The 22,811-nt window shown below is 51.1% G+C and overlaps 9 protein-coding genes across 9 annotated transcripts; 4 read left to right on the top strand and 5 right to left on the bottom strand.

The window, feature by feature from the left end:
- Nucleotides 1–259: 259 nt before the first annotated feature.
- Nucleotides 260–2,159, bottom strand: J4E82_005533 (uncharacterized protein; the record flags this gene model as incomplete). The annotated part of the gene is made up of 2 exons (XM_051731796.1): nucleotides 260–1,886; nucleotides 2,152–2,159. The coding sequence occupies 2 exons, from the start codon at nucleotides 2,157–2,159 to the stop codon at nucleotides 260–262; spliced, it is 1,635 nt and encodes a 544-aa protein (XP_051588525.1).
- A 2,754-nt stretch (nucleotides 2,160–4,913) lies between these two features.
- J4E82_005532 (uncharacterized protein) lies at nucleotides 4,914–5,618 on the bottom strand (the record flags this gene model as incomplete). The annotated part of the gene is made up of 1 exon (XM_051731795.1): nucleotides 4,914–5,618. One exon carries the CDS (start codon nucleotides 5,616–5,618, stop codon nucleotides 4,914–4,916), a length of 705 nt encoding a protein of 234 aa, XP_051588524.1.
- A 310-nt stretch (nucleotides 5,619–5,928) lies between these two features.
- Nucleotides 5,929–6,478, top strand: RPC19 (RNA polymerase subunit AC19; the record flags this gene model as incomplete). Its single annotated transcript, XM_051731794.1, has 4 exons — nucleotides 5,929–6,033; nucleotides 6,086–6,177; nucleotides 6,229–6,305; nucleotides 6,354–6,478. The coding sequence occupies 4 exons, from the start codon at nucleotides 5,929–5,931 to the stop codon at nucleotides 6,476–6,478; spliced, it is 399 nt and encodes a 132-aa protein (XP_051588523.1).
- A 153-nt stretch (nucleotides 6,479–6,631) lies between these two features.
- On the bottom strand, nucleotides 6,632–7,312 carry J4E82_005530 (uncharacterized protein; the record flags this gene model as incomplete). Its single annotated transcript, XM_051731793.1, has 5 exons — nucleotides 6,632–6,643; nucleotides 6,699–6,806; nucleotides 6,864–7,010; nucleotides 7,151–7,212; nucleotides 7,270–7,312. 5 exons carry the CDS (start codon nucleotides 7,310–7,312, stop codon nucleotides 6,632–6,634), a joined length of 372 nt encoding a protein of 123 aa, XP_051588522.1.
- Nucleotides 7,313–7,589: 277 nt separating this feature from the next.
- CWF14 (G10 protein) lies at nucleotides 7,590–8,096 on the top strand (the record flags this gene model as incomplete). Its single annotated transcript, XM_051731792.1, has 2 exons — nucleotides 7,590–7,895; nucleotides 7,953–8,096. The coding sequence occupies 2 exons, from the start codon at nucleotides 7,590–7,592 to the stop codon at nucleotides 8,094–8,096; spliced, it is 450 nt and encodes a 149-aa protein (XP_051588521.1).
- Nucleotides 8,097–11,532: 3,436 nt separating this feature from the next.
- J4E82_005528 (uncharacterized protein) lies at nucleotides 11,533–11,919 on the top strand (the record flags this gene model as incomplete). The annotated part of the gene is made up of 1 exon (XM_051731791.1): nucleotides 11,533–11,919. One exon carries the CDS (start codon nucleotides 11,533–11,535, stop codon nucleotides 11,917–11,919), a length of 387 nt encoding a protein of 128 aa, XP_051588520.1.
- A 172-nt stretch (nucleotides 11,920–12,091) lies between these two features.
- Nucleotides 12,092–13,605, top strand: J4E82_005527 (uncharacterized protein; the record flags this gene model as incomplete). The annotated part of the gene is made up of 2 exons (XM_051731790.1): nucleotides 12,092–12,140; nucleotides 12,209–13,605. The coding sequence occupies 2 exons, from the start codon at nucleotides 12,092–12,094 to the stop codon at nucleotides 13,603–13,605; spliced, it is 1,446 nt and encodes a 481-aa protein (XP_051588519.1).
- Nucleotides 13,606–15,413: 1,808 nt separating this feature from the next.
- J4E82_005526 (uncharacterized protein) lies at nucleotides 15,414–17,657 on the bottom strand (the record flags this gene model as incomplete). The annotated part of the gene is made up of 1 exon (XM_051731789.1): nucleotides 15,414–17,657. The coding sequence occupies one exon, from the start codon at nucleotides 17,655–17,657 to the stop codon at nucleotides 15,414–15,416; it is 2,244 nt and encodes a 747-aa protein (XP_051588518.1).
- Nucleotides 17,658–21,024: 3,367 nt separating this feature from the next.
- J4E82_005525 (uncharacterized protein) lies at nucleotides 21,025–22,634 on the bottom strand (the record flags this gene model as incomplete). Its single annotated transcript, XM_051731788.1, has 2 exons — nucleotides 21,025–22,399; nucleotides 22,456–22,634. The coding sequence occupies 2 exons, from the start codon at nucleotides 22,632–22,634 to the stop codon at nucleotides 21,025–21,027; spliced, it is 1,554 nt and encodes a 517-aa protein (XP_051588517.1).
- Nucleotides 22,635–22,811: the final 177 nt, after the last annotated feature.

Here is a 22,811-nt window from a genome sequence, read left to right as displayed (position 1 = left end):
TCGCGCATGACGCATGGAAAGCACCAAGATCTTGGCACCATTTCAAACAGTCTGGACTTTTGCATTAGGTTTAGACACTGTTATTGGAGAAGATTGAACATGGTGACTAGCCAAGCACTTATCTTCATTGTAGTCAAAAGAGAAGATTTATGATCCATTCTGAACGACCACCATTATTATTGCAGCATAGTTGAAAAATAAATACAGATGTAGAGATGAGAGGCAATATCAAACTCCCTGCAACATTGCTACCGACCAATCATGCATTAACGGGAATTCCACGGTTCGGCTTGACACGGTGCCAGTTCATATGGGTCAGTGGCGGAGGGGCTACCAGAGGTTTACCACTCAGTTCTCTTGCGTCAACCCAATTGCCATGAATTTGAGCTCGCATGCGCATTGGTAGCTCAATAACTGCTACCGGAGTCTGGAAATCACCCGCGGTATCGAGAATGACAACATTGGTGAGATTGACATCAAGACGATCGACAGCGAAGATGATGTATCCATCGCCTTCAGGGGCGTCGTCAGAGCGCGGAATGTGGACGGGTTCTTGACAACGGCATTGCGGCCCGGGAGAGTAGATCTTAAGCTCCCCCGTGCTCTTGGTGAGCATTGCGGTAGCATTGAGTCCTTGGTAAATATGCTTGTTCTCAAACAGGTCCAGACTTCCATCCTCGGAGTGAAATACGTTCATGAAGATCTTGTCATACTTCCTGCATTGGTAGCGTTCGTCGATTCGGCAAAACTCGTTTGGAATGTCAACGAGGACAACAGGATCAGGGATGGAAGAGTTCGTAGGCTTGCTCGGATCGATCTCGAGCCTAACCAGATCGCACAGCTCGGTTTTCGCCACGGGTTTCCCGTTCGCCTGTTGCCAAAACGGAAAGTGTCCATGATGGGGCCAAACGCCTTCGAAAAAGATCTTCCCATCCTCTTCCCAGGCTCCCGCCGTGTGCAATATCTCGGAATTGTAAGGATGAATGTAGATGCGACTTTCGTATGGCGCCCATCCTGAACCCTTCAAAGGCGACTCCGGACGTCGTGGAGTTACTATGAACATAGCAGGCCGCTCAGTGTCCCATATAATAGGAGAAGCACCTGGCTCTTTGCTGGGATTGGGGAGGGTCGGCCATTGGCAGAAGACGTTCCAATTATCTGTGATAGCCATGTCATGAACAGTACCGAAATGGGACTGCTTGAACAAGTGCTCATTCTTGACGGTGCCCTGACGATCGATAGAATAAGAAATGATTTCCTTTTTCATGAAGTCAAGGCTGTACGTGACGAGCTCATCAACATGCGGGTCGACGTGTGGATGTGCCGTGAAACTAGTGGTGGTAATTTGGTCGCCAAAGGGATCCTCTCCGGTGGTCTCAAGCGTGTCGGGATCCATACTATACGCTGGGTGTATTTCTACAAGCGCAAGCAATCTTCCAGCCCAGTGAATTATGTTTGTGTTGCTAGTAGCGCCTAGCACAGCACTAATACACGGATGTTGTTGACTCAGCGGTTCGTTTATGATATCTGACCAGAGAGTCTTCTTCGCGTTCCTCTCGATCTTGTATCGGTCGTTGTGAACGTAACGGACTTTGAAGTCGACATGACCATCATGGATTCGGAAAGCTGTAACAGATCCGTTGCCGCCAATGGGACTCAATCCTTTTGGAGCCGGAGTAGCGAGATCCTGACAGACACGATAGAACGTTCCATCAATACTCTTGGGAATCGTTCCGCGCACCATGACGTCCCCAATCTCTCCCTCCAAGCGGATCGGGATATCGAAACCAGCCAAATCTTCCGTGAATGCCCACTGCGATGGCAAACTTTCAGCTCCTTTGATGGGGCGCGGGGTAGTCATCTTTTCGAGGAAGAGGCGGTACAGGCTAGAATAGATTTAAAATGTTTATGGACAAATAGCAGGAAGAGGGTATTCTCAATGTGATGAAGTGTATGATCTTCCTCTTTGCGACTCTAAGATGACTTATATACTCGTGAGCGAATACCTACGCTCATCAGGAGAACCTTGGACTTAGGTTAGTCCGACTGCTGTGAATCTCCATACCCTAGAACCATTACGTGGCTATCACAGCTCGGAGTCCGCGGAAACCCAGGCGGTATGGAGTTGTATAGGCTCACCTACGTGCAAACGCCCCCATATCCATTTCCAGACATCAAAATCGTAGGATTCAAGGTACCGTGTCAAGGGCATGACCAATGAGAGTGAAAGTAATTACACAAGCGTTCTTTGTTTGCATACCTCCGTAACGTAGATTCGGTCAGACCAGCCATCAGGTCAGAGTAGTTGAGGGTCCGCGTGGTAATACCTTGCAGCCTTCATCGAGTGATAAACGTAGGCACTTGCTACAGCAACTTTGGCGCTAATCCGGAACCAGCGATCGAATCCGCCAAGCTTTAACAACGTTATGAACTAATGCGCAAAGACCTTCTGGTACTTGCACGTCAACAAAGATCGATCGCGCCGAACGTTCAGTATAGACAGGCTTCCTCATCGCTTCAACCTCTGCATCTATGGTAGTTGAAGTCTTGTATATCATGCCCAATGCAGAGGACAGACCTTGATTGTCGCTTCACGCTAGCATTGGATAACGGATTGTTACACATACATGCATGAAGCTATATAACTATGAAATCTTTTGAACTAGGTAGTTTTCCGGGAAGTAAACATCTCTGCTAGCTAGCAGTTTGGCTATCCGTTGAGAGCGCCTGGCTCGGCTGCTACTAAGAACCTGCTCTTGTCTGAACACGCGCAAAGCTGTAGGAAGGGTGAAGAAAGCAGACCAGAGTCCGTGATACTTGAATACTGGCTGCAGGAGATATGAGGTGCTGTCACAGATCATATCGGCCAGAACTAAAAGTGAGTATTCCGCAGAAGCTTCCGTGTATACATTTGTGTGGGTTTGAGAATTATGTCCCTTTGCTGTAGAAGCAATCTGGTGCAAAGCGCTGATATGTGTTCTCACAACAATCTCGAAAGCCCAATAATGCGTGAGACTAGTTGCTGTCATCATATTCGGAAACCAGAGAGCATTCGCACCTGGTAAAGACCAAGTCTCGGGGTCAGACCTTGACCAAAACAAAGGATGCGACACTTGGGATTTGAACGTCTGTTCCCACTCCCGAAGTCTGGAGAGGACGGCGTGAAAATCCTGTTCAAGCTGGTTAACCGTAACAAGGTCCGGAAGGCTCGATATGTGATTGATCTCGCAGAATCTCTCCAATAGTGCCGGAAGACCGCAGGCTCTGTTCAGAAGCTGCTGGATTATGGACACAGGTTGTCCTTGAAACGGCTCAGTGATCCATTCTTCTCGCGCAAGAAATGTTCCATGTCGGTGGAGTATCGAGCTCAATAGCTAGACAACCCCCCAAAAATGATTAGTCCTGTGCTCAGCACACCTATAAGAATCGTTTGTAACCTACAAGCAGAGGTCTAAACCCAATAAACATCGTATGCATTGTTCCAATGCTGAAGGCTGTAGGTCCTAGTCGTTCTAACATGTCTCCAACAGCTCTTACATGTGTCATCCAACCGGACTTTAACTCTGGGGCTATGATCTTCATTCCCACTACGTTAGCCTCCAGACGACGAATAGTATGCAGCGGATTGGAAACATACGTCGGTATCTGCTAAACACATGATCGCAGTAATGTGCTCGATGCTCGATGCGCCTCGCGCTTCTGCTATTGCTCTGCCCATATGCCTAAGCGACTCGCAGTACACCTCGACTATCCGGGGCCGGCACCCTTGTCCATCGACATCAACATCGGAGTGCCGGCGGAGCGCAGAGGCTAACGCCCTAATTGCAGGTACTAGGGGGTAATCTTTGCTTCTGTTTTTGGCAATGAGTGGAAGAACATTAATCCATGCCCCGCAGATTTGATTATACGACAAACTAGGTTCTCCAGAGGTATGTTCATCAGCGGGTGCAAATTGTTCCATGATGAATTGAATGTCGTCTTCAAGGTCATAACAGGATTGACTCTCAACGATGCTCGCCTCAACGGGGAGGACTGGTCCCGTGGTGTCTGAAGGTGAGGCGCTTCGTTGAGTCTTCTTAGCGTGAAGTGTATGAGTATCAAGAACCACCGTGGACCTGGCAAACGTGGTCTTCTTCTTTTGTGCTGGTTCTGTGCGAACGTTGGTGTTGACAGTGGTGTTACCCACGAATACGAATTCTTGTTTGTATCCGCTGCAACGGATTTGTTTAAACACGCATTGAGAGCATTCTGGTTGCGCGCCATCGCACTTCAAACATCGTTAGCGGATCAACCCCGTACCTGCACAGCAACGACAAGGACTTACGGCAAGCTTTTTAGCTCTACAATTCTGGCACACGTTCTTTCTTTTTGGCCTCATACTGGGAGTTAGAGGGTGGGGTAGATGCCTTACAGTTAAATCTACAGTAACTATTTGAGGAGTTCTGTTTCGCCAAGACCCTGGGGTTAACCGGAGGTGTCTAGCTAAGCCGCCTCATCGAGCAAAATGATTACTCATTAGACATTGAAGACTCGGCGAATTAAGTGCCTGTATGTAGTTAGCGTGTTCACGCCGTACTCGGTCTAACTTTACTATGCATGGATTAGGGTACCGTCTTGCGCAATGTTCCTATATCTACATTACTCTTGAAACACCGACTTCCTCCTTGCTGTGTGACGTAGGTGCCAGCAGGCACTCACTGCAAATCATGTTGGGCGGTCCGTGTCATTACTGCCTTACATACCTGTCATGCTGTGACACTGGACTTTCAGGGCTATGGACTGATGTACGGAAGATAAGTCATCGGGCTATTAAGGTATGTTTTGTAACGATTGAACATGAGCTTCTATGGTAATATAACCGTGCTCTGTACAATTCTGTAAGTTAGATTGATGTAATCTAGTTGTATTGGTGTTTAGTAGAGTACGCCCTTGGTACTGCGGACCTCGCCCTCCCACTGCTTTACCACGGTTGTCGCATGCCTGATAGCAACTGCAAGTGCCTTGAAAGCGCTCTCGGCCCTGTGGTGGTCGTTGTCGCCGCGTATGCAGTCGACGTGGAGGGTAGTGCCAGATGCTTGCGCGAAGCTTTGCAGGCAATGGGGAATCATCTCACAGCTCAAATCACCAATCTTCTCCCTCTTGAGACCCAATTCAATAATGCTGTATGGCCTGTTCGATAGGTCGATGACGGCTCGCGACAGTGCCTCGTCGAGCGGTGCGTACGCGTGTCCAAAGCGAGCAAGACCCGTGCTTCCCTGCAACGCATTCTTGAAGGCCGTACCTAAGGCCAGAAAGGTATCTTCGCTTGTGTGATGGTCGTCAATGTGGAGGTCGCCCTTGCACCGTATGCGCAGACTCCAGCCAGCGTGCTTGGCCATGGCGTGAATCATGTGGTCGAGGAAGCCGATACCCGTGTCGACGGAGATTTCTTGAGACGCCGACTTCTGGGTCGCATGGTCCTTGTCGACCTTCTCACCCTCGCCATTGAGATTCTCCTTGTCGAAGGCGGCCCAGAAGTCGCTGTGCTCGTAAGGGGAGAGGTCGCCGCCATCGAGGTTTATCGAGACCTGGATCTTTGTCTCGTTGGTATCACGGTTGAGGCAGCAGGTGCGCGGCATTTTGGCGGTGGTGTCCGAGGGGTATGTATGTTTTTGGGTGCTTCGGGTTTACCAATGGCAAAGTGAAGACATAAAAAGTTGAGGCGGACTCAGACGGGCTTCCCCACGCCCCACGTCATGTTGCCAAGCGATATAGGGCTGAAAAAGTCTGGCCAACCAACGATTCGCCGAACCAAAGTCCGCCCCAAAATTTTGATATCGCAAAGTCACGACCCATCTTTAGGATCAAACTTGGGATCAGAATCAACTCTCAGCGCATTGTCCCTCGTCTACCGCCAGCTGGCTATAAAGAGCAAGGAATAAGAACAAAATGCCAGGCACAACACAAGAACCTACCCAAGTTCCAATCATAGATCCCACCTCTGAGAACAACGAGGAGATCGACCCAGCAGTTGATCGCGACAGGATCAGAGTCGTGCGTTGGATCTAGACCAGTGTTCAAGTACACCGTATCTAATTCGCTATAGCTTTCCGGCGCGACGGAAACCGCCGCGTCTTTCCAGTTTGATGGAGAGGATCATACTCTAGGCAACGCGTTGCGATACATCATTCACAAGAAGTAAGTTGAACAAGTCGTTGCAACTTGACAAATAGCTGATGACATTTCGAGCCCCGACGTCGAGTTCTGCGGTTACTCTATCCCGCATCCCTCGGAAGCCAAGATGAACTTGCGCATCCAAACATATGGTAGGTCATACAAACGAGATCGTCCTGAGCGCTCAGCTAACAATCAAGTAGACGGCGTCAGTGTATACACTGTGCTTGAGAAAGGGTTGGAGGATCTCATGAACATGTGTGATGTCGTCGAGCAGAAATTCACCATTGCACGTGATGACTTTGTCAACAAGATGGAGGAGTAGGCCCGCGACGCGGCTGTTATGATAGCATTGCATTACCGGCGTTAAAGGGTAGCATAGTTCATCGGCGAAGGGAAAGGAAAATGGTATTGACTTCAGCTATATACACCGAATTTTGTTCTTGGTTGTTCTTGGACTCTGGTAGTAATAGTCAAATCAGTTGCGACCCTGTGCGCATGTTAGCATCGAGCAGCCCCGGAGTTCAAATCAGACATGAACGTACCTCCAAGAAGCCGTTGATGAAGTTGTTTGGTAGCCGGGCCTTGGGGTCTTCCTCAGCACGGAAGTACTTGAGAACGTGGGACAGCTGCTTCCAGAAGTTGAGCGTCTCCTGTGCGTTTGTTAGCACATGCCCTCAGAGTATCAAACATAGTGAGTCAGGGTGTACCTGGAACTCCTGGTGACTGTTGAACAGCAGTACATCCACCGTCTTTAGTTGATTCACGTATCGATGCCGCTCAAATTCCTGCCGCATTTTCGTCCGAAGTGTAGATACTGGCATGTTCAGCGAGTACATGGTCTGGATCTCGGGAGCCTGCATAATCATAGTCAGTCCGGGTTCCTGTCTCCGCATCTCACGCGTTCCCTCGTCTCGTTCCAGCTGTTCCGCGTACACGTCCAATATCTAGGACCCGTTCCTCCTAGTCAAGTTCCAAGGACCGGGAAGCAACGTACCGACCGCAGCCAGTCCCGGTAGCTGTGAATGACCCTCTTCTTCGCATCAGTCCAGTTGACCGCTGTGCCCGTGTTAGCCTTTGTGCTCGTCCAATGTTCCGTGTGCGTGTTCGACTGACATGAGCGCGTGCGCTGAGCGAGGTAGGTGGGGTTGATGACCATTTTAGCGGTGTTGCGGAGCTTCCAGTCGTCTCGCAGCTTGAGTTGCAGTGACGATGCGGCTCGCGGGTGGAGTGGAGTGCCAAGACCTGACGTTAGCGCGGATTTTACTCCCGGCGCAAGTCGCGAAGTTATCCATCGCTTCCTTCTCGAAATCACCTTCACCGACAACGTCATTGCAGCAAATCCCAAGCTCGGCCGCTTCCACTGCCACACAAGCTACTCTCGCTGACACACGCGCCAAACCCGTGACGGTCGACCTTCCACAGCCTGCCCAGCCATGCCTCCAGTCCGCACCGCACGCGCCTCGCGCAAGGCCCCGCCAGAGGGCTTCGATGACATCGAGGACACACTCCTCGAGTTCCAGAACAAGATGAAGGATGCTGAGAATGCATCGCATGAGGGCAAGAAGAAGTACGAAATGACGTGGCCCATCTTCCAGATCACCCACCAACGCTCGCGCTACATATACGACCTATACTACGAGAAGGAGGCTATCACCAAGCAGCTATACGATTACCTGCTCAAGAACGGATATGCGGACGCCATGTTGATTGCCAAGTGGAAGAAGCAAGGCTACGAGAAGGTAGGACAACTCTCACCACGCAGCTTGCCAGCCCAAATCAAACTAACTCAGTGATAGCTATGCTGCACCCGCTGCATTCAGACCAAAGAGACAAACTTCCGATCGACCTGTATCTGCCGTGTCCCTAGGGATCAGCTCAAAGAGAACCAGGAAATACAATGCGTAAACTGCGGCTGCAGAGGATGCGCTTCCAGTGACTGAGCACCATGATGAGGAGAACGTGCGAAGATAGTCATACTTTCACCCAAGGCGAAGACGCCCTCGATATTCTGCAGACACTGCTTGGGAGGACTGCAAAGCACGCACACATGCGTTCACACTAGAGCAAGGACTTATCCACAGGCACGACACCTCTAGATGCCGCATCGGACAGGCCAGAGAGATCGTACACATGGACGCATTTGAGAACATGATGGTCAAAACAAAGCATAGGGTGTGTCTATTGACCAGAACATAATAATTCAATTGTTAACATGTTTACAGAGAAAAGTGAGTGAATGAAGGTATCCCCAACCTGGACGCCTGTAACCTATGGGGTATAGTGAACCACTACAAAAGTCGTCCAGTCGTAAGAGAAGACCTATCGCAGTCCTGATTTCCGCCCATCTACCACCTATTAACCAAAAAGCCTTGCCAAGACCTTAAAACACTGAGCTTGCATCGCTCCTTCGCTTGTAGTCTGCGCTACATTGTGATCTCCTATTCATATCCCGACCGAATCTCGATGATGGCAATGAATCGAGGATACCCTGCCGCCTTACCCACGCGGTTGGTGGTGGTGACGGCCAGAGTTCTGATATTTCAGACCCCAGGCTTCTTCTGAGGGTATCGCCTCGCTTTAGTCGGAATGGACTTGACCCATCAATGGGCGAGTCTCGACCAGAGCGAATCTTTTCTACCTTTATGCTGCGTGGCGGTGTCCTCAGCGTCTCGAGATCATCGTCTTGATTTTGATCTATCGATCGAACAAACTCCCTGCTTTGACCGAGAACTTGCGCTTCTCTGTGCCGACCGTCGTAGATGTGAGTGCTGAATGCGGCCATGTCGAACACCTTGCTTCCTCTCCGGTCACTGTCTAGTGACGGCAAGCGTGTGACATAGTCTTTCTCCGGGACCGGAGGTGGTGATTCCAGATCTTGACTCATTCTCCGCGCCTTTCGTCTGCGGCACCAGAAAACGGCGAAGATGCAGATTGCGCACGAGGCGATTATGACGGGTATCATCCCGAGACCGATTTTTGTTGCGGAAGACATTCCTCCTGCTTGTGGTACGGATCGTGCTGATGTGACTGGCAATGTGGTTGAATCTATGGCGACTGCCCTTGCTAACGATGGTGGTTGCGTTGAAGGTCGAGTCGGTGGTGCGTTCGGTACGCTGGCGTCGAGGGTTGGAGTTATTAGTGCTGTAGTATCTGCGCGAGCCCGCACATGAGGTATATTAAGGAAAGTGTTCATGCTCGGTGGCAATGTATCTTCGCTAAAACGAAGCAATGAAAATTTTAAGAATAGTAATGAATGACAGGAAAAGATACGGCCATGCTATGTCCAGGATCTTTTGGTGGTGTATTAGGGATGTCGATGAGGTGTCTCCTTCATCGCATATCGAACGCGGACATGAAACCCAGCAGACAAAGCCGCCTTTGTAGAATACAATGAAGCACGGTCAAGCACTATCTAGCCGTGCTTTCGAAGATGACTACCACACTGACCACTAGATTATTATCGATTTGCGTAATCCGCTTGGTCCCCGGTGGTCGAATGATGAAACGCAAATGTCGAACACAGTCCTACAACACAGCCTTCGGAAGCGATTGCTGCATACTGGAGCCAATGAGTGCCGCATTGTTCTTTCCCACCCAGGTGAGTACGCAGGAGGGGCACACACTCAGAGCATCCTACCCTATACGATATCAGAAGTGTTGTTCTCTCCTTACGGTACCTAGGTAACGCCTGCGTTCGCATTAACATGACATGCCTTTCTTTTGCGCGCATAGATTATCGTGAAGTACCGACTTCCTTCCGCACACGCAAATGCCAGAACCCAATCGAACAAATGTCATCATCACGCTCATCTTCTCATCTGCTCAGACACCATAGAATCAGATCAACACGACTAACACGCTGATTGATATCAAATTACCATATGCTCTAGGATATCGGAAAGCCTAAACTTCAACACCGATGTTGGGGTTCTCGGAAGGGTTAGCGTGGTGCACGGGATACGCTACTTGTAGCGTCTCCTTGTTCGTCCTTCCATCCGTCCCTCCACAGGACTGAGGCTGAGCATGGTCTCTCGAACGCCATATGCTCCTCGTAGTCTTTGTCTGCGGCTCTTTCACCCGGAGGATGTGCAAAGGTAAGATATCTCCTCGTGGCAGTTTTCCATAGGTGAAACGCAGAAACGACGCACATGCATTCTCGACCACGTTTCTCGCCGCACCTGCATACGGGAAGATGAAGAGCTGACATGCTGTGTGCATCTGCGGGATATCGAAAGAATACAGGGCCTCTGGCAGTCGACATGTCCGAGATGATGACATATTTTCGGCGTTATGTGTACGCACTTGGGCCGACACGGAAATGTTTGTCCAGGAACATACCCAGGTACACATCGTCCCCTTCTTTGGTCTTTGATCCCTCTCCCTGCCCTTTACCTGGCAGAAAACGACACATCGTAGATTCCACAATGAAACGTAGATTATGAAATGCTAGGGAGCAAGCATACCTTCGAATGGATGCAAACTTGTTCGATTACGAGGTGTGTTCTACATATCCTATGTGATCGAGGTGACCCATCACAGGCTACAGAATATTAGCTTCTACAAAAACACAGGGACAGTGGACTTCTGAAGCAGAGGATCGAGTTTGCGCAGCCCATAAGGATTTGTTCGATTATGCGCTCCACGATGGCCTTTGCCTTGCTGCATTCGGTAGGGAACTCAGAAGAACCTCAGAAAACAGCTTCAACAGGCGAACGCTGTCAGTGAATATACGACTTCATCCTCTGCACTGCACTCGGTGAACTTGTGGTATCTGTGGTAGGCAAGGCTGCTAGGGCAGACTATTTTGAGACACTGGGGGAACCGAAGCAGACATATCTCGTTTCACAGAGGACATGTCGAGTGGTAGATATCGCGTGGAAGACACAACCACGGTGACGCAATGTTGGCGAAACAGCCGCTTTTTGGCCAAGTTATACCAGCATGTCATGCTGCCAGTCTATTTTAATAGGGTCAAACATACCAAAACCTTGTCGCACATGTAGGTTTACGCTATTCTACGCTGCTTAATGTGCACAAGGAAATGCTCGCAAGATGGCTCCTTACCTGGCGCTTTCCGGATGCCCTGCCAATACTAATTAATACAGCTCGTAAGAACTTAGTTGTGCTGGGTTCTTATCATTCGTCATCTATAATTTCAAAGGAGCAGGGCTGACGAAACAAGACCGAGGCCGAGTATGAGGCCAAGATGCCATGTCAAACAACTGGGTCCGCCTGTTTCATATGGCGCATTCCAAGACAACCAACATTGGTATCTAACATTGTTTGTACCGCCCAAGCGCGTAGATAGCATATAACATGTATAGAGGCCTCATAAATCGAAGTGCTCCATACTCGTCAATTCAATAGTTAGCAATCATGATGTCCTATACTTCGGAGAAAACGCCGCTCCTCCCTGTCGTCGAACGCACACTCGATGCCTACATGAACAAGATCGACCAACGCCATCGTGAAGGCGTCGAATACGCACTGCTGGTGTCCACTCTGTTGCTTACCGTCTTCCAAGTCGTGGTCCTCTACAGCGGCGACAGTCTTGTGCCCATAGCTCTGGACGGCCAATACTACGCCCTGGTGGCTCAACTCGCTCGCGGCCTGCGCATGTCGATCCCCGCCAGTCTGCCCACAGCAGCCATATTTTTCATTGTCGCGCCCTATCTGGCGCAAAAGGAGCGTGTCGTGATGACGCGATACGCGATTCTCGTCTGTTATTTGATGGGCTCGACGCTGGGCGCGTTGTTGCTCTAGACGCGCAAGGGTCTTGACTCGACTTGGCTCGCGTGGAGATCGGCGGGGAGCGATAACGGCGGAAAGTCGCATCCTGGAACTTTTTGGGCAGCTTCAATCGCAAGACTCATAGGGCGCAGGACGTCAATTGGGTGAGTCAAAAGATACAAGGGGTACAAGAACATCTCCAGGTATGTTTGGTCCTCGCATTAGGCTCCGCCAGGCATCATCTTCACGAGAGAGTCTCTGCGTCCTTGCAATTGTCGCAAACAGCGACTCGAGAGACAACACATCTGACAGTTTCATCCAGTCATGTCCCTCACACGCCCCAACCCTCGCCTCCTCAGCCGTACAAAGCGCATTTTCACCTCGCAGATACGAACATATGCTGCGCCAGGTGACGGTGTGATCCCCCCTGCGAAGAAGAAGTATGTCCCAACCTCGGGCACATATCCACTGGGCTTCAAGGCTGGAAGTGCACATGTTGGTGTCAAGGCGTCGAACACCCGCTTCGACGATCTTGCTCTGATCGCATCTGATACACCGTGCGCAGGAGCTGCTGTCTTCACCACAAATAAGTTCCAAGCGGCTCCTGTGACCGTCAGCAGGGATATGCTGAAGAAGAGGAAGGGCGAGGGAATCAGAGCTGTCGTGGTAAACTCGGGCTGCGCCAATGCGGTGACAGGACGTGGAGGCATCGAAGATGCTATATCCATGGGCAAAGAAACTGACAAGTGCTTCATACAAGACAAGAACGGGCAGGATGACCTGAAAGGAAGCCGGAGCATCGTTATGAGTACCGGTGTCATTGGTCAACGTCTGCCCATTGACAAGATCACATCAAAGATACCCACTGCATACTACAACCTAGGAGATACACACGAACACTGGCTCGGCACCGCACGCGCAATTTGCACGACCGACACATTTCCCAAGCTCGTCTCAAAGACATTTACACTACCAAGCACTCAACAAGAATACCACATCGCGGGTATGACTAAAGGCGCAGGCATGATCCATCCCAACATGGCCACTCTTCTAGGCATAATATGCACAGACGCACCCGTCGCCCCCTACTTGCTCCGTCAGGCACTCGTCTCTGCAATCGGAAAATCTTTCAACAGCATTTCCATCGACGGTGACACATCCACCAACGACACAGTAGCTATCTTAGCCAACGGTGCCGCGGGCGGCCAGCCTATCAACTCCGCTGATTCTCCAGACTTTGCAGCTTTCCAAAAGGTTCTCACAGACTTTTCGATTGACCTAGCCAAGTTGGTCGTCAGAGATGGAGAAGGTGCGACAAAGTTTGTCACCATCAAAGTAACAAACGCTGCGTCCTACAAAGACGCGCACCGCGTAGCTTCCACCATCGCGCGCTCGCCACTCGTCAAGACAGCCTTGTATGGAAAGGATGCGAACTGGGGCCGTATTCTGTGTGCGACAGGCTACGCAGAGGGTGTTGATTCAGTGGTACCTGAGGAGACAAGCGTAAGCTTTGTACCCACAGACGGCAGTGAGGAGTTGAAGCTGCTTGTCAAGGGTGAGCCAGAGCAAGTCGACGAGAACAGGGCAGCCAAGATACTAGAGGCAGAAGATTTGGAGATTAAGGTTAGGTTGAGCGAAAAGGAAGGAGAGGAAGCTGTCTTCTGGACATGTGATTTTAGTCATGAGTACGTCACTATCAACGGCGACTACCGGACATGAGGAGATGTAGTCATGATACTTTGATGAAGCGATTGGCGTATTGCTGCAGCTGAATTCTCCATACCATGCATTCTGTTCTATGTTAGGACTATCTAAGCTCAAGGCCTTTAGCCACACAGGTCTTTGTTGAGCATATATGATTTTGAAATCGGATGATGACTACATACGACCATAGGTAAAGGAAGACTCTGGATCCCGTCCACTGTCCACACGATAAACCCTTAACCGGCGGATTAGTAGTCAGGTGGGTGACCACTGGCGAATCCCCGCTGTTGTATGTTTTTTGCACAATCTTCACTTGCCATATTCTTGCTTCCGCCCCGATTCTATTGTCATTGAGCTAAATAGACAAGTAGGCCAAATGAAGGTACGCTTGATGAAGCATAAATTGTAGAATTACGAGAACGTGCCACTCGCATGCTTCCGGCTCCCCTCAGAGCACATAGGTATCTGGTCAATCCAAGGTTCAGATAAGGGCACGTACGTATACGAAGAAGGCAAGCTTAAAGCGTAGACCACGTTGCCACGACACGTTACTTCTTCTACCTGATTGAGAAATTCTGCTTTGGGCCACTACGGGTATGTATGTACTATGTACTTACTACATGCTGATCATGCACTGACGCACAGACGTCCGCACAGCCATCGTATGCTTGGTAGTGTTTACCTCTGTTGATCACGGAAGCGGATGTATACAGTTCCATGGCGCGCTATTACCTTGACCTACCGAGAGTGCCGACATATTTGCCCTAGGCTTTAGCTGCGTAATCCGTTTGTGGGGTAACGACAGACTAGAAAGGTGGGTTGCATATGCATATGCAGGTGCATCTACAGCAAGGACGATCGTGACTAGTGTCCCAAGTTTTGCAATCATACACGGGGGGCCGATAGCCCGAGGGTAGTATATCCCGCGCGAAACGAGGAGTGATGCTTGCTTTTTGCGGGTAGAACGGTGTTGTTGGGACGAATGGGCTTTCGTTGAGAGGAGAAGAGAAGAAGAGGGGGTACCGGAAAAGTAAGTCTGCGGAGAATTAATTTCAGGAGTACTACTATTGGTTGTTTTCTAGGTGCACGTTTGTATGTTTGTATGCAGCATAGATCGTGCCATTAGAGTTCCTATTCAGTCATACAGACTGCTTACAGTCTCAGTCAGCGTATAGCAGATCAGAAGGAGGCGTATGATAATTGTAACTAGGCAGTGAACCAATTCACAGACTGAGGTGTAAGCATGGTGGATATAGTGTTAGGGATCAAGAAACATGTTCAATTCGCTGAATGAGAAAGACTATAATATCCGCTACGTTCAGGCATGTTCGCGTTCTCGTCCGCATCGTGATTACGCCATATAAAAATGACCATCTCCGTTCAAGCCCAATGTCCAGCTCAATATATCATTACGCTTGCATCGCTCGCTAAGAAACAAAATCCCAAACACCGTAGTAAACACAGCAGCAGGCGTAATGTGTACGTCCCATGTGGCCTTGCAACGCCTCGCCTAATGAGAAGATATGTCAAATTAGACTTTATAAGTAGAGGGAGCCAGCCGTTGCTATCGTGGGTATCGTTGGTCGTTACATCGTGAGTCGGAATTATCCAATGGATAATGCAAAGAGGGAGGGGTCGAAGTGATGACCTGGGGAACCGTGATATGGAGGGCCAGGGGGAAAGAGCTAAAACATGTAGTCGCAAGATGAGGGGTATCGAGAATGGCGAAAGAGGCATCCAGATCCAGGAGATGAGATCCAGGAGTAGAGCAAAAGATTAGACGAAAACCAAAAGCCAGTGACAATGGCATCTTGGTAGTTTGCTTAGAAGCGAGTTGTTGAACTGCGGGCCAAGCCCGGTCTCGCAGCCTTCTTCTGTGGCGAGCCGTTGGGTGCGACAGCCAATGTTCGCGCTCCTATCTTCTCAAAACCCTGAAGCAAGTCAATACCTGGCTCAGACTCGTCACTGTGCAACAAGTGGAAGATGTCCTCATCATCCTGCTGCTGCGGCTTCGCAGGAACATGGAAGGATTGAGGAGGCGTAAGACCCGAATGTGTGTTCTCTTTGTTTGGCTGGGGGAGGGCAAACTCAGAGAGAGAGGGAGATGTAGTAGACTTCAACATGGGAGCTTTGATGGGTGACATTTTCTTAGCAGGTGATAGGTCTGGGATGTTGAGGAAAGAGGACGACATCTTCCAGTTGGGTGTAGGCGAGTTGATCATGTTGCTCTTGGCGCCAGTAATGTCAGCGAGGACACCGCTTGTGGTGACCGCACGCTCAAGACGGGGACGCTTAGCAGATCGCTTTAAAGGGCTTTCGTTGTAGCCAAAATCTCCAAAGATGTCGAAGGTACTCTCGAAACCGTGGCCAACAAGGTTGACATTCTCTTCGTTGGGGATCGATACAGCCGGGCTCCACGCCTTGTTATCAAGGAAGGAAGTGTCAACCCACATGGCCAAGCTCTTATCCGGTGAGCCACCTACTAGTTCTCGCATCTTATTGCGATGGTTGCGTAGGTTGGTATTGGGTGACGCGGAAGCGGGTGGGAGGGCAGGACGCTTGAAGACGATAGCAGGGGTAAGAGGGTCGAGGACCTTGCCACCCTGACGAACCGGCGACGAGATGACAGGTTGCTTCGTGTGAGACCTTGTCTTGGTGGGAGAGTCGTAAGAAGAGCCACGTATGCGGGCAATCTCTTCTTCAGCGCGGCCACGTTTGAGGTTAGGGCGATCGAGATCCGCTTCGGAGGTGAGTAGAGGTCCCATCGGGTTACCCTTGGTCGCAGACGATTCAATAGAAGAGTAGTAGCCGCTGTCACCAAGGCCGTTGAACTTGCGCCTGCATCCGCCCGAGCGGCTGTTGGGAGGGAAATGTGGAGCACGTGGCGGTGTGTCCTCACGAACCGAGCGGGATCGGGAGACAGGTGGAGGCGGTGAGGAGTGGATGTCGGCTGGTGGAGGTGAAGATGGCATTTGACGGGGCGGCGGCATGCTAATAGGATCATGTCCATCATGAGCAGCCGGGTCGGAGCAGGGGATGGTAGCCTCGGAAGAAGGTAGCTCGGCCTCTTCCGGAAATTTGCTCGAGTCAAATCCCTTTGTCGAGCTCATGGGTGGGAAGCTAGCTGACATGGATGTGGATGGGCGCGGGAGATCACTGGCATATGCCGGAGCAAGAGGTTCTGGATGAGCCGGTCGACGAACAGGCTTGACCTTGTGATACTGCTTCTCGAACCCAGCGTTGATGACCCAGTAATGGCCTTTTCCAGGGTCGTCCTTGGGGCGCTCTTGCTTAGAAAACGATTTGCTCAGACTGAGATTGTGACGGATGCTGTTTTGCCATCCTGTCTCCTGGGAGTTGCGGTAGAAGGCGAATGTGTCGGAGATCCATTTGTAGATCTGGGCGAGGGTTAATCGACGGCTCGGTGCTCTTAGAATGGCCATGCCAATGAGCATCGCGTAGCTGTAAGAAGGCTTGTTTCCGTCGTCCTCGATGGTGGGCATTTGGTCTGGGTTGGGTAGTGGTCCGTCTACCTCTTCGATCTTGATGTCCTTGACGAACTTCTGTTTCTTGCTGATGTTCATGTTGGTGCGATCGCGTAATGGGGCAGCGTCCATAAGTGGTCGCTTGCTCCCTTGCTTCATGAGCGGCTCTGCCGCTGACAGGGTGGACATGACTGGGCCGGAATAATACGCGTTCTCCTTGTCCATGTGGGAGGGATAGCCGGACCAGTACTGAATATCGCCGACCATTGGGTGCGAGTCCTGCGAAGACGCAGCCTGGGCCTTCTTGGTGGGCGCGTCGGTGCGAAACCACTGCTCTTGCGGCGGCGGGATCTTGAGGGTGTTGAGGCCCTTCTCGACGAGGGCGCTGGGTGGAGGAGAACTGGAGACTTGGCGGGTCTTGCGGGGCGATGCTTTGGCGGTGAAGGGCGCGGGAGGGGCGAGGAGCGTGTTTGAGTTGTTGGACACGTCGGTGATGGACGTGAAGGCGTCGAGGTAGCGTGGGTCAAAGGCGTTGATCTGGTGGTGGTCGTGAGGCTGCACAGGGTCCTGAAAAATCTGCATGGAAGGTTGTCGACGCGCTGCAGCCATGGCGAGACTCAGCTACAAGGGCACCAACAGCCTTGTATAGTCTCTCCAGACGCTTTGACGCGTGAAGTCGCGTTTAGAAATGCAAAATGGGTCCGTCGAGGCGACTAAGCACGGTCGGCGGGTGCGGTGTTGACTAAGATTGCGGTGACGAGGGCCAAGTGGGTGGTGAAGTCGGCGGCCAGGTGTGGGCTGGCAATTGTCGGAGGGAGTAGGCTGCCTGTCATGTGCGGTGCAATTCTACGTGACTCTGTGAGAAAGGAGCTCCTTTGAGGGGGTGTGGGCTGCTATCTAACCTGTGCTGATGCGATGAGGCAGCGGAGCAATTCGCTTAAGGGCGCTAAAAAGTAACCTCTGACGACAGTAATGCCGGATCTGCAGCGGGAGGGCGGTGTGCGTTTTCTTCTGATAGCAGATAAATTGAGGGTTGGGGCAGGAGAGATGCAAAGACGCGAAGAGGACGCTGAAACAAGAAGACAGGAAGAGGAGCGTCTTAGCCTGCTACTCGACCGCGGAGAGGAAAGCGGGCAGGACAAGAGCAAGTAGGCAGGCTTGGAGGCAGCTGCAGCGCACCTTCCTTGGCTGCCACCGCAAACGCACCTGCAAGGAAGGAGCAAGGGAGCGCGGCCAATGAGGCCGTCCGAGCACGCGTTCCCTCTGATCGATCGCACGTCATGTCCCATCTCGCCCAGGAACAACCTCGTGCCGGCAATTACACTAGCCAGCTGTTTGCAGTGGGCGTGCACCGGTAAGGCTGCTGCTGCTACCATTGACGCCCATCTGGAACCCGTTGCTTTTGCCCGCCGCGACACGTCGAATCCAACGCCTGCGGCCACGCCTGGGGAAGCCTCCGCCCTGCAAGCGCCTGCACAACGCGCCGGTGAAACAACAGATTCGTCGACGCCGAGTACTCTACAAGCCGGTGGTTAACAGCTTTCGTATGCCTAGGGGACATGTCCCGGGGCGTGCTGCACAGCCTATCGAGTGCCAGACAGTGGCACAGTCTGATCCGAACACTAGGGGCGCATGAAACTCGACAAACGGCACCCTGGTTCTTAGGTGCAGCTCAGCTCAACCACTAAAGCCACAGGCCGACACCCTAGGGGCACGCTGTCCACGCTGCATAGCTGCCCTCGCGGTCCAGACGCGTCCACACAAACTACCACAGACACCTCATTTCGATCTCTCAACTCCAGCGCACGGAACTCCTCCTGCATCGCGATCGCGAACTCGCAAAGGAGATGAAATGCCATCTGGTCGACTACATGCGCGAAAACTCATCTTGGCTCACTACGTGAAAAACGGGTAACTCGTCGTAGTGCGCTCCGAGTATGCCGTCTTGATGCGAGGAAGCCTTCGCTACCATGCTTCCGTGTCAGCTTACCCCAGTACTGTACCCCACCCAACAGTCATCACGCATGTACCGTATCCGGAGTACCCATTTACACATGTCTAGCTCACCACTTCTCTCTTGTTCGGTACCAAAGATCTTTGTCCTTGCGGCTCAGCTCCTGTTGAAAGGCGCAACGCTCTGGTCCGGGCTAGACAGCCGTCAACAAACGTCTGTGGTTCCATTAATAACCTCCTAAGCGAGTCTTTACAGATCACGATGCGGAGCCTCCTCCGTGATTAGCAACGTGGGGCGGACGGCTCATCATGGTGATCAGCGGGTAGCCGCAACTTCGACCTCAACAGTGTCTGTTCTCTACGCGTCTGAGCCTGCAAACAGGTTTGTATAACCCGGCCGGGAAGTGTATTTCCAAAGTGGAGGGTCGCCAGCTGGTCGTTTTCGCAGCTTGCCTCACTTCGTCCGTAGCTCACCCGCCCGACGTTACCTGTCTGATCGGAGCCCAAGTTGTAGCCGGTACTCCACGGAATTACAATTCTATAACCAATCACGAAAATTGCATTTTGATAATCCTCCGTTGTGAAACCGTGAGGCCAAAGTCTAACCCACCAAGATTTGAGCCAGATACTGCCAGAGCCCAGAACGTTGGAAAATGAGTGACATGTGCGATTACCGAAAGTCTATCTCTCACAGCCTTACCTGCCTGGTAACCCTACATCCTCTCATTCTGATCTTTTCACCTAGTTGCACAGTTGACATATCTCCAAACGGTATGCCCACCAGTCATGCTTTAAAGCGTACACGAACATGTCAAACACTAAATCGCTCACACGGCCATTTACTAAACTTAAAAACATGCTCTGTCGGGAGATTTCTTGACCCTTCCTATTACCTACATACAAGTCCATTGCTCCGGCCGTAAATATCATTCTCGTTCTGCATGGGACTGCCTGCAGGGTCAGGTAGGGCAAGGATACTTAAAGATGTCGCGATTGGAAGAGGACTGGAGCCGCTGGGTTAGATTGTCAAGCATGAGATTAGGTATGTATCCCTAGTGTATTTGACGGTGTCATGTGCCCAATGTCCAGGGCGTTTGATGTACTTGCGCCCAAGGCTGGAATTCGCACCATGTTCACTGGACCAAAAGCTTGTAGGAGTCTTGACGTGATCTTCGTGTTGGAATCATCATGCTGCCTAAGTGATGCAAAGTGAAGATTTAAGCTTAAATGGAGTTCGTTACAAGGCGTAGATGTGAAATGGGAAGGCCTGGAGCCTGCTGACGCTGGACAAACATGATGCGTGTGGGAAAACAGTATCAATGGCCAGGTTTGTGCTGGTGGAAGCTATCGTCGTTTGAGTTGTGATATTAAAAGGTTCGTGAGGCAGATCAATTGTAGCAACGAACTGATATTACATCAGCTGTGTCACATCCAAGGTAACGGGAAGACGCATGAGGCGCAATTTGCAAGGCTTTGTAGTCTCAAAAGTATGGATGTTACGGCAACAATAACAGCAAAAGTTTCGAGAAATAGTCGCAAATGTGACCTATGAGGTGTTTGACTTAGTGCCACTCCTGATGCCAACCAGTCTTGCCGTTATCTCAGTATATTGCTATAACCATGCTCTTCCATTGTTGTGCAGTGCTATGAACATGTCTTACATGCGACGGACAAGAACCAAAGTCTCCGGGCACCAAATCGCGTTGTCATCCCTATTAGAGACTTGTTCAACAAGGAGCTATGAAGAAGGCGCGAGAGTCGCTACGAGCGACAGGACCCCATGTTGTGGAAGACGACAGTTAAGATATAATTGAAGTGAAGAAATTGGGTATCTAGGTACAAATGCACCGAAATGGTCTATCCTTTATTCCCACCAACAGTGCTCGATAGCTCAACCGCCGCGTCTAGTTTCATATGGTCTATGTGTAAAATTCAAACAAAGTACGTGATCAAATGTCGGCGTGTGACCATTCCTCTAAAGGTCTAACAGGGTAGATCACCTTCGGGACCCGATCCTTAGACCTGGTACTCCCTTCAAGCCCATCTTTCCAACGGTCGACTTCTCCAACATAGGCGGCTCTGGGCAGCCCATCGTCCTCGCATAATCATTTGCAAGACGAACCAAATCCGCTGTACTGATCTGCAGTTTCTTGACGAAAGTCTTGTTGTAACCAAGGAATGCCTGGTACGCCTTTGACTTGGCTACTTCATCGACGTTAACGAAAGCTCGGTCGATGTTCGCCTGGTGCGAGGGAAGACGTGATACGAGGTCGACAGGGTAAGGGTTGATGGGCAACGTCTTGTTGATCCTGGGGAAGAAGGCTTCTTGCTCGAAGAGAAGGAGAACAGCGCGCCCATCTTTGCCTGCACGAGCCGTTCGGCCAACTCGATGAACATACTGGTCAGTGCTTGAGGGAAGACCCAATTGGACAACTAGACCAACATTGGGGAAATCCATGCCTCGACCGACAACATCAGATGCGAACAGAATGCCACTTTGAGCATCCTTGAAGTCCTGAGTTGTGCGCGTACGAGCAGGCTGGGACATGCGGCTGTGCAACTCAAACATTTTAAACTGCGGCAGCGCATTTCTGTATAGATCGTAGAGTAGACCAACGCCGTTCGCGGTGGTACCGAAGACAATGGCCTTGAAGTCGGCAGGGTTCTGATTGTATTCCTCTTCGATCAAAGCCGACAACGCAGGGAAAGTTTGACCAACAGTGGGAACAGAGTAGAAAAATTGCGGTACGCGCTCGTGGGTCGGCACTTCGTTCGGGTCGACTGTCGAGAGGTGTGTGTAACCAGGGAACAGGACAATCTTGGCAATATCGAGAACTTCTTTGGGCAATGTAGCAGAGAAACACATTCCTTGCCAGCCATCGTTCTTTGGTGGGATGCGCCTCAGGATCTTTTTGACCGCAGGTGCAAATCCGGCATCAAGCATTTGGTCCGCTTCATCGAGGATGACCGTTTTCAAATCAGAAAACTTCTCGCGAACTTGCTCTTCGCCTAGGATGTCGTCAAGACGACCAGGGGTGGCGACCAGAACGGTAGGATTACCATTCATGAAGGCTTTGAGATTCGAGGCACGAGAAGTACCGCCAAACGCAGTGTGGCACTCCATCTTCTGGGGCAGACACGCTGTAACGCCATTGCACTCCTTCGCTATCTGTAGAGCCAGCTCGCGCGTGGGACAGACGACGAGGATGGCGACCTTGCCTCTTCTAGGCATATTACCCGCTAGGAGGTTCTGAATCGCAGGGAGCAGGAAGGCCACGGTCTTGCCCGTACCTGTCTTTGCCTGTACAACGCAGTCGGAGGATAGTGTGGGTAGCTCGGTGAGGACCTTTTGTTGGACTGGAGACATGAATCTGCAACAGTTAGCAACGGCGCCGTCAAAGAGCAATGTGTAAAGACGTCTGCTTACTCGAATCCCATCTTATCCAAGCCATTCAGCAAGGCTGGATTCAGCTTGTTCTTCAGATCGGAAAAAGGCTTCGGTGCCGCATCGCCAGCCGCGGTGCTGTACATCTGCCGCACGTCGACACCGGTTTCGGCTTTCGCCTGCGAATCCTCAACTCTGGGACGTTTTGGCTGCTGCGACATGGTTGAGCGAGGATTCGTGGGCCCGCTGCGCCCAGGGGCACCGTTCGCACGATCGCCGCCACCGCCGCCGCCTCGGCCGCGAGGCCATTTGCGCTTGGGTGGTGCAGACATGACTGAGGGTTGTGCTGGAAGTCGGGTGTAGTGTCTGTGTTGAGTGAGGGGGACGACTGTTGAGGT

This window comes from Alternaria postmessia (assembly GCF_024291825.1).
Source record: "Alternaria postmessia strain BMP 2775 chromosome Unknown scaffold_29, whole genome shotgun sequence".
Lineage (NCBI taxonomy): Eukaryota > Fungi > Ascomycota > Dothideomycetes > Pleosporales > Pleosporaceae > Alternaria > Alternaria postmessia.
The sequence above is the reverse complement of the archived record's forward strand: the minus strand, read 5'-3'. Positions and strand labels throughout refer to the sequence as shown.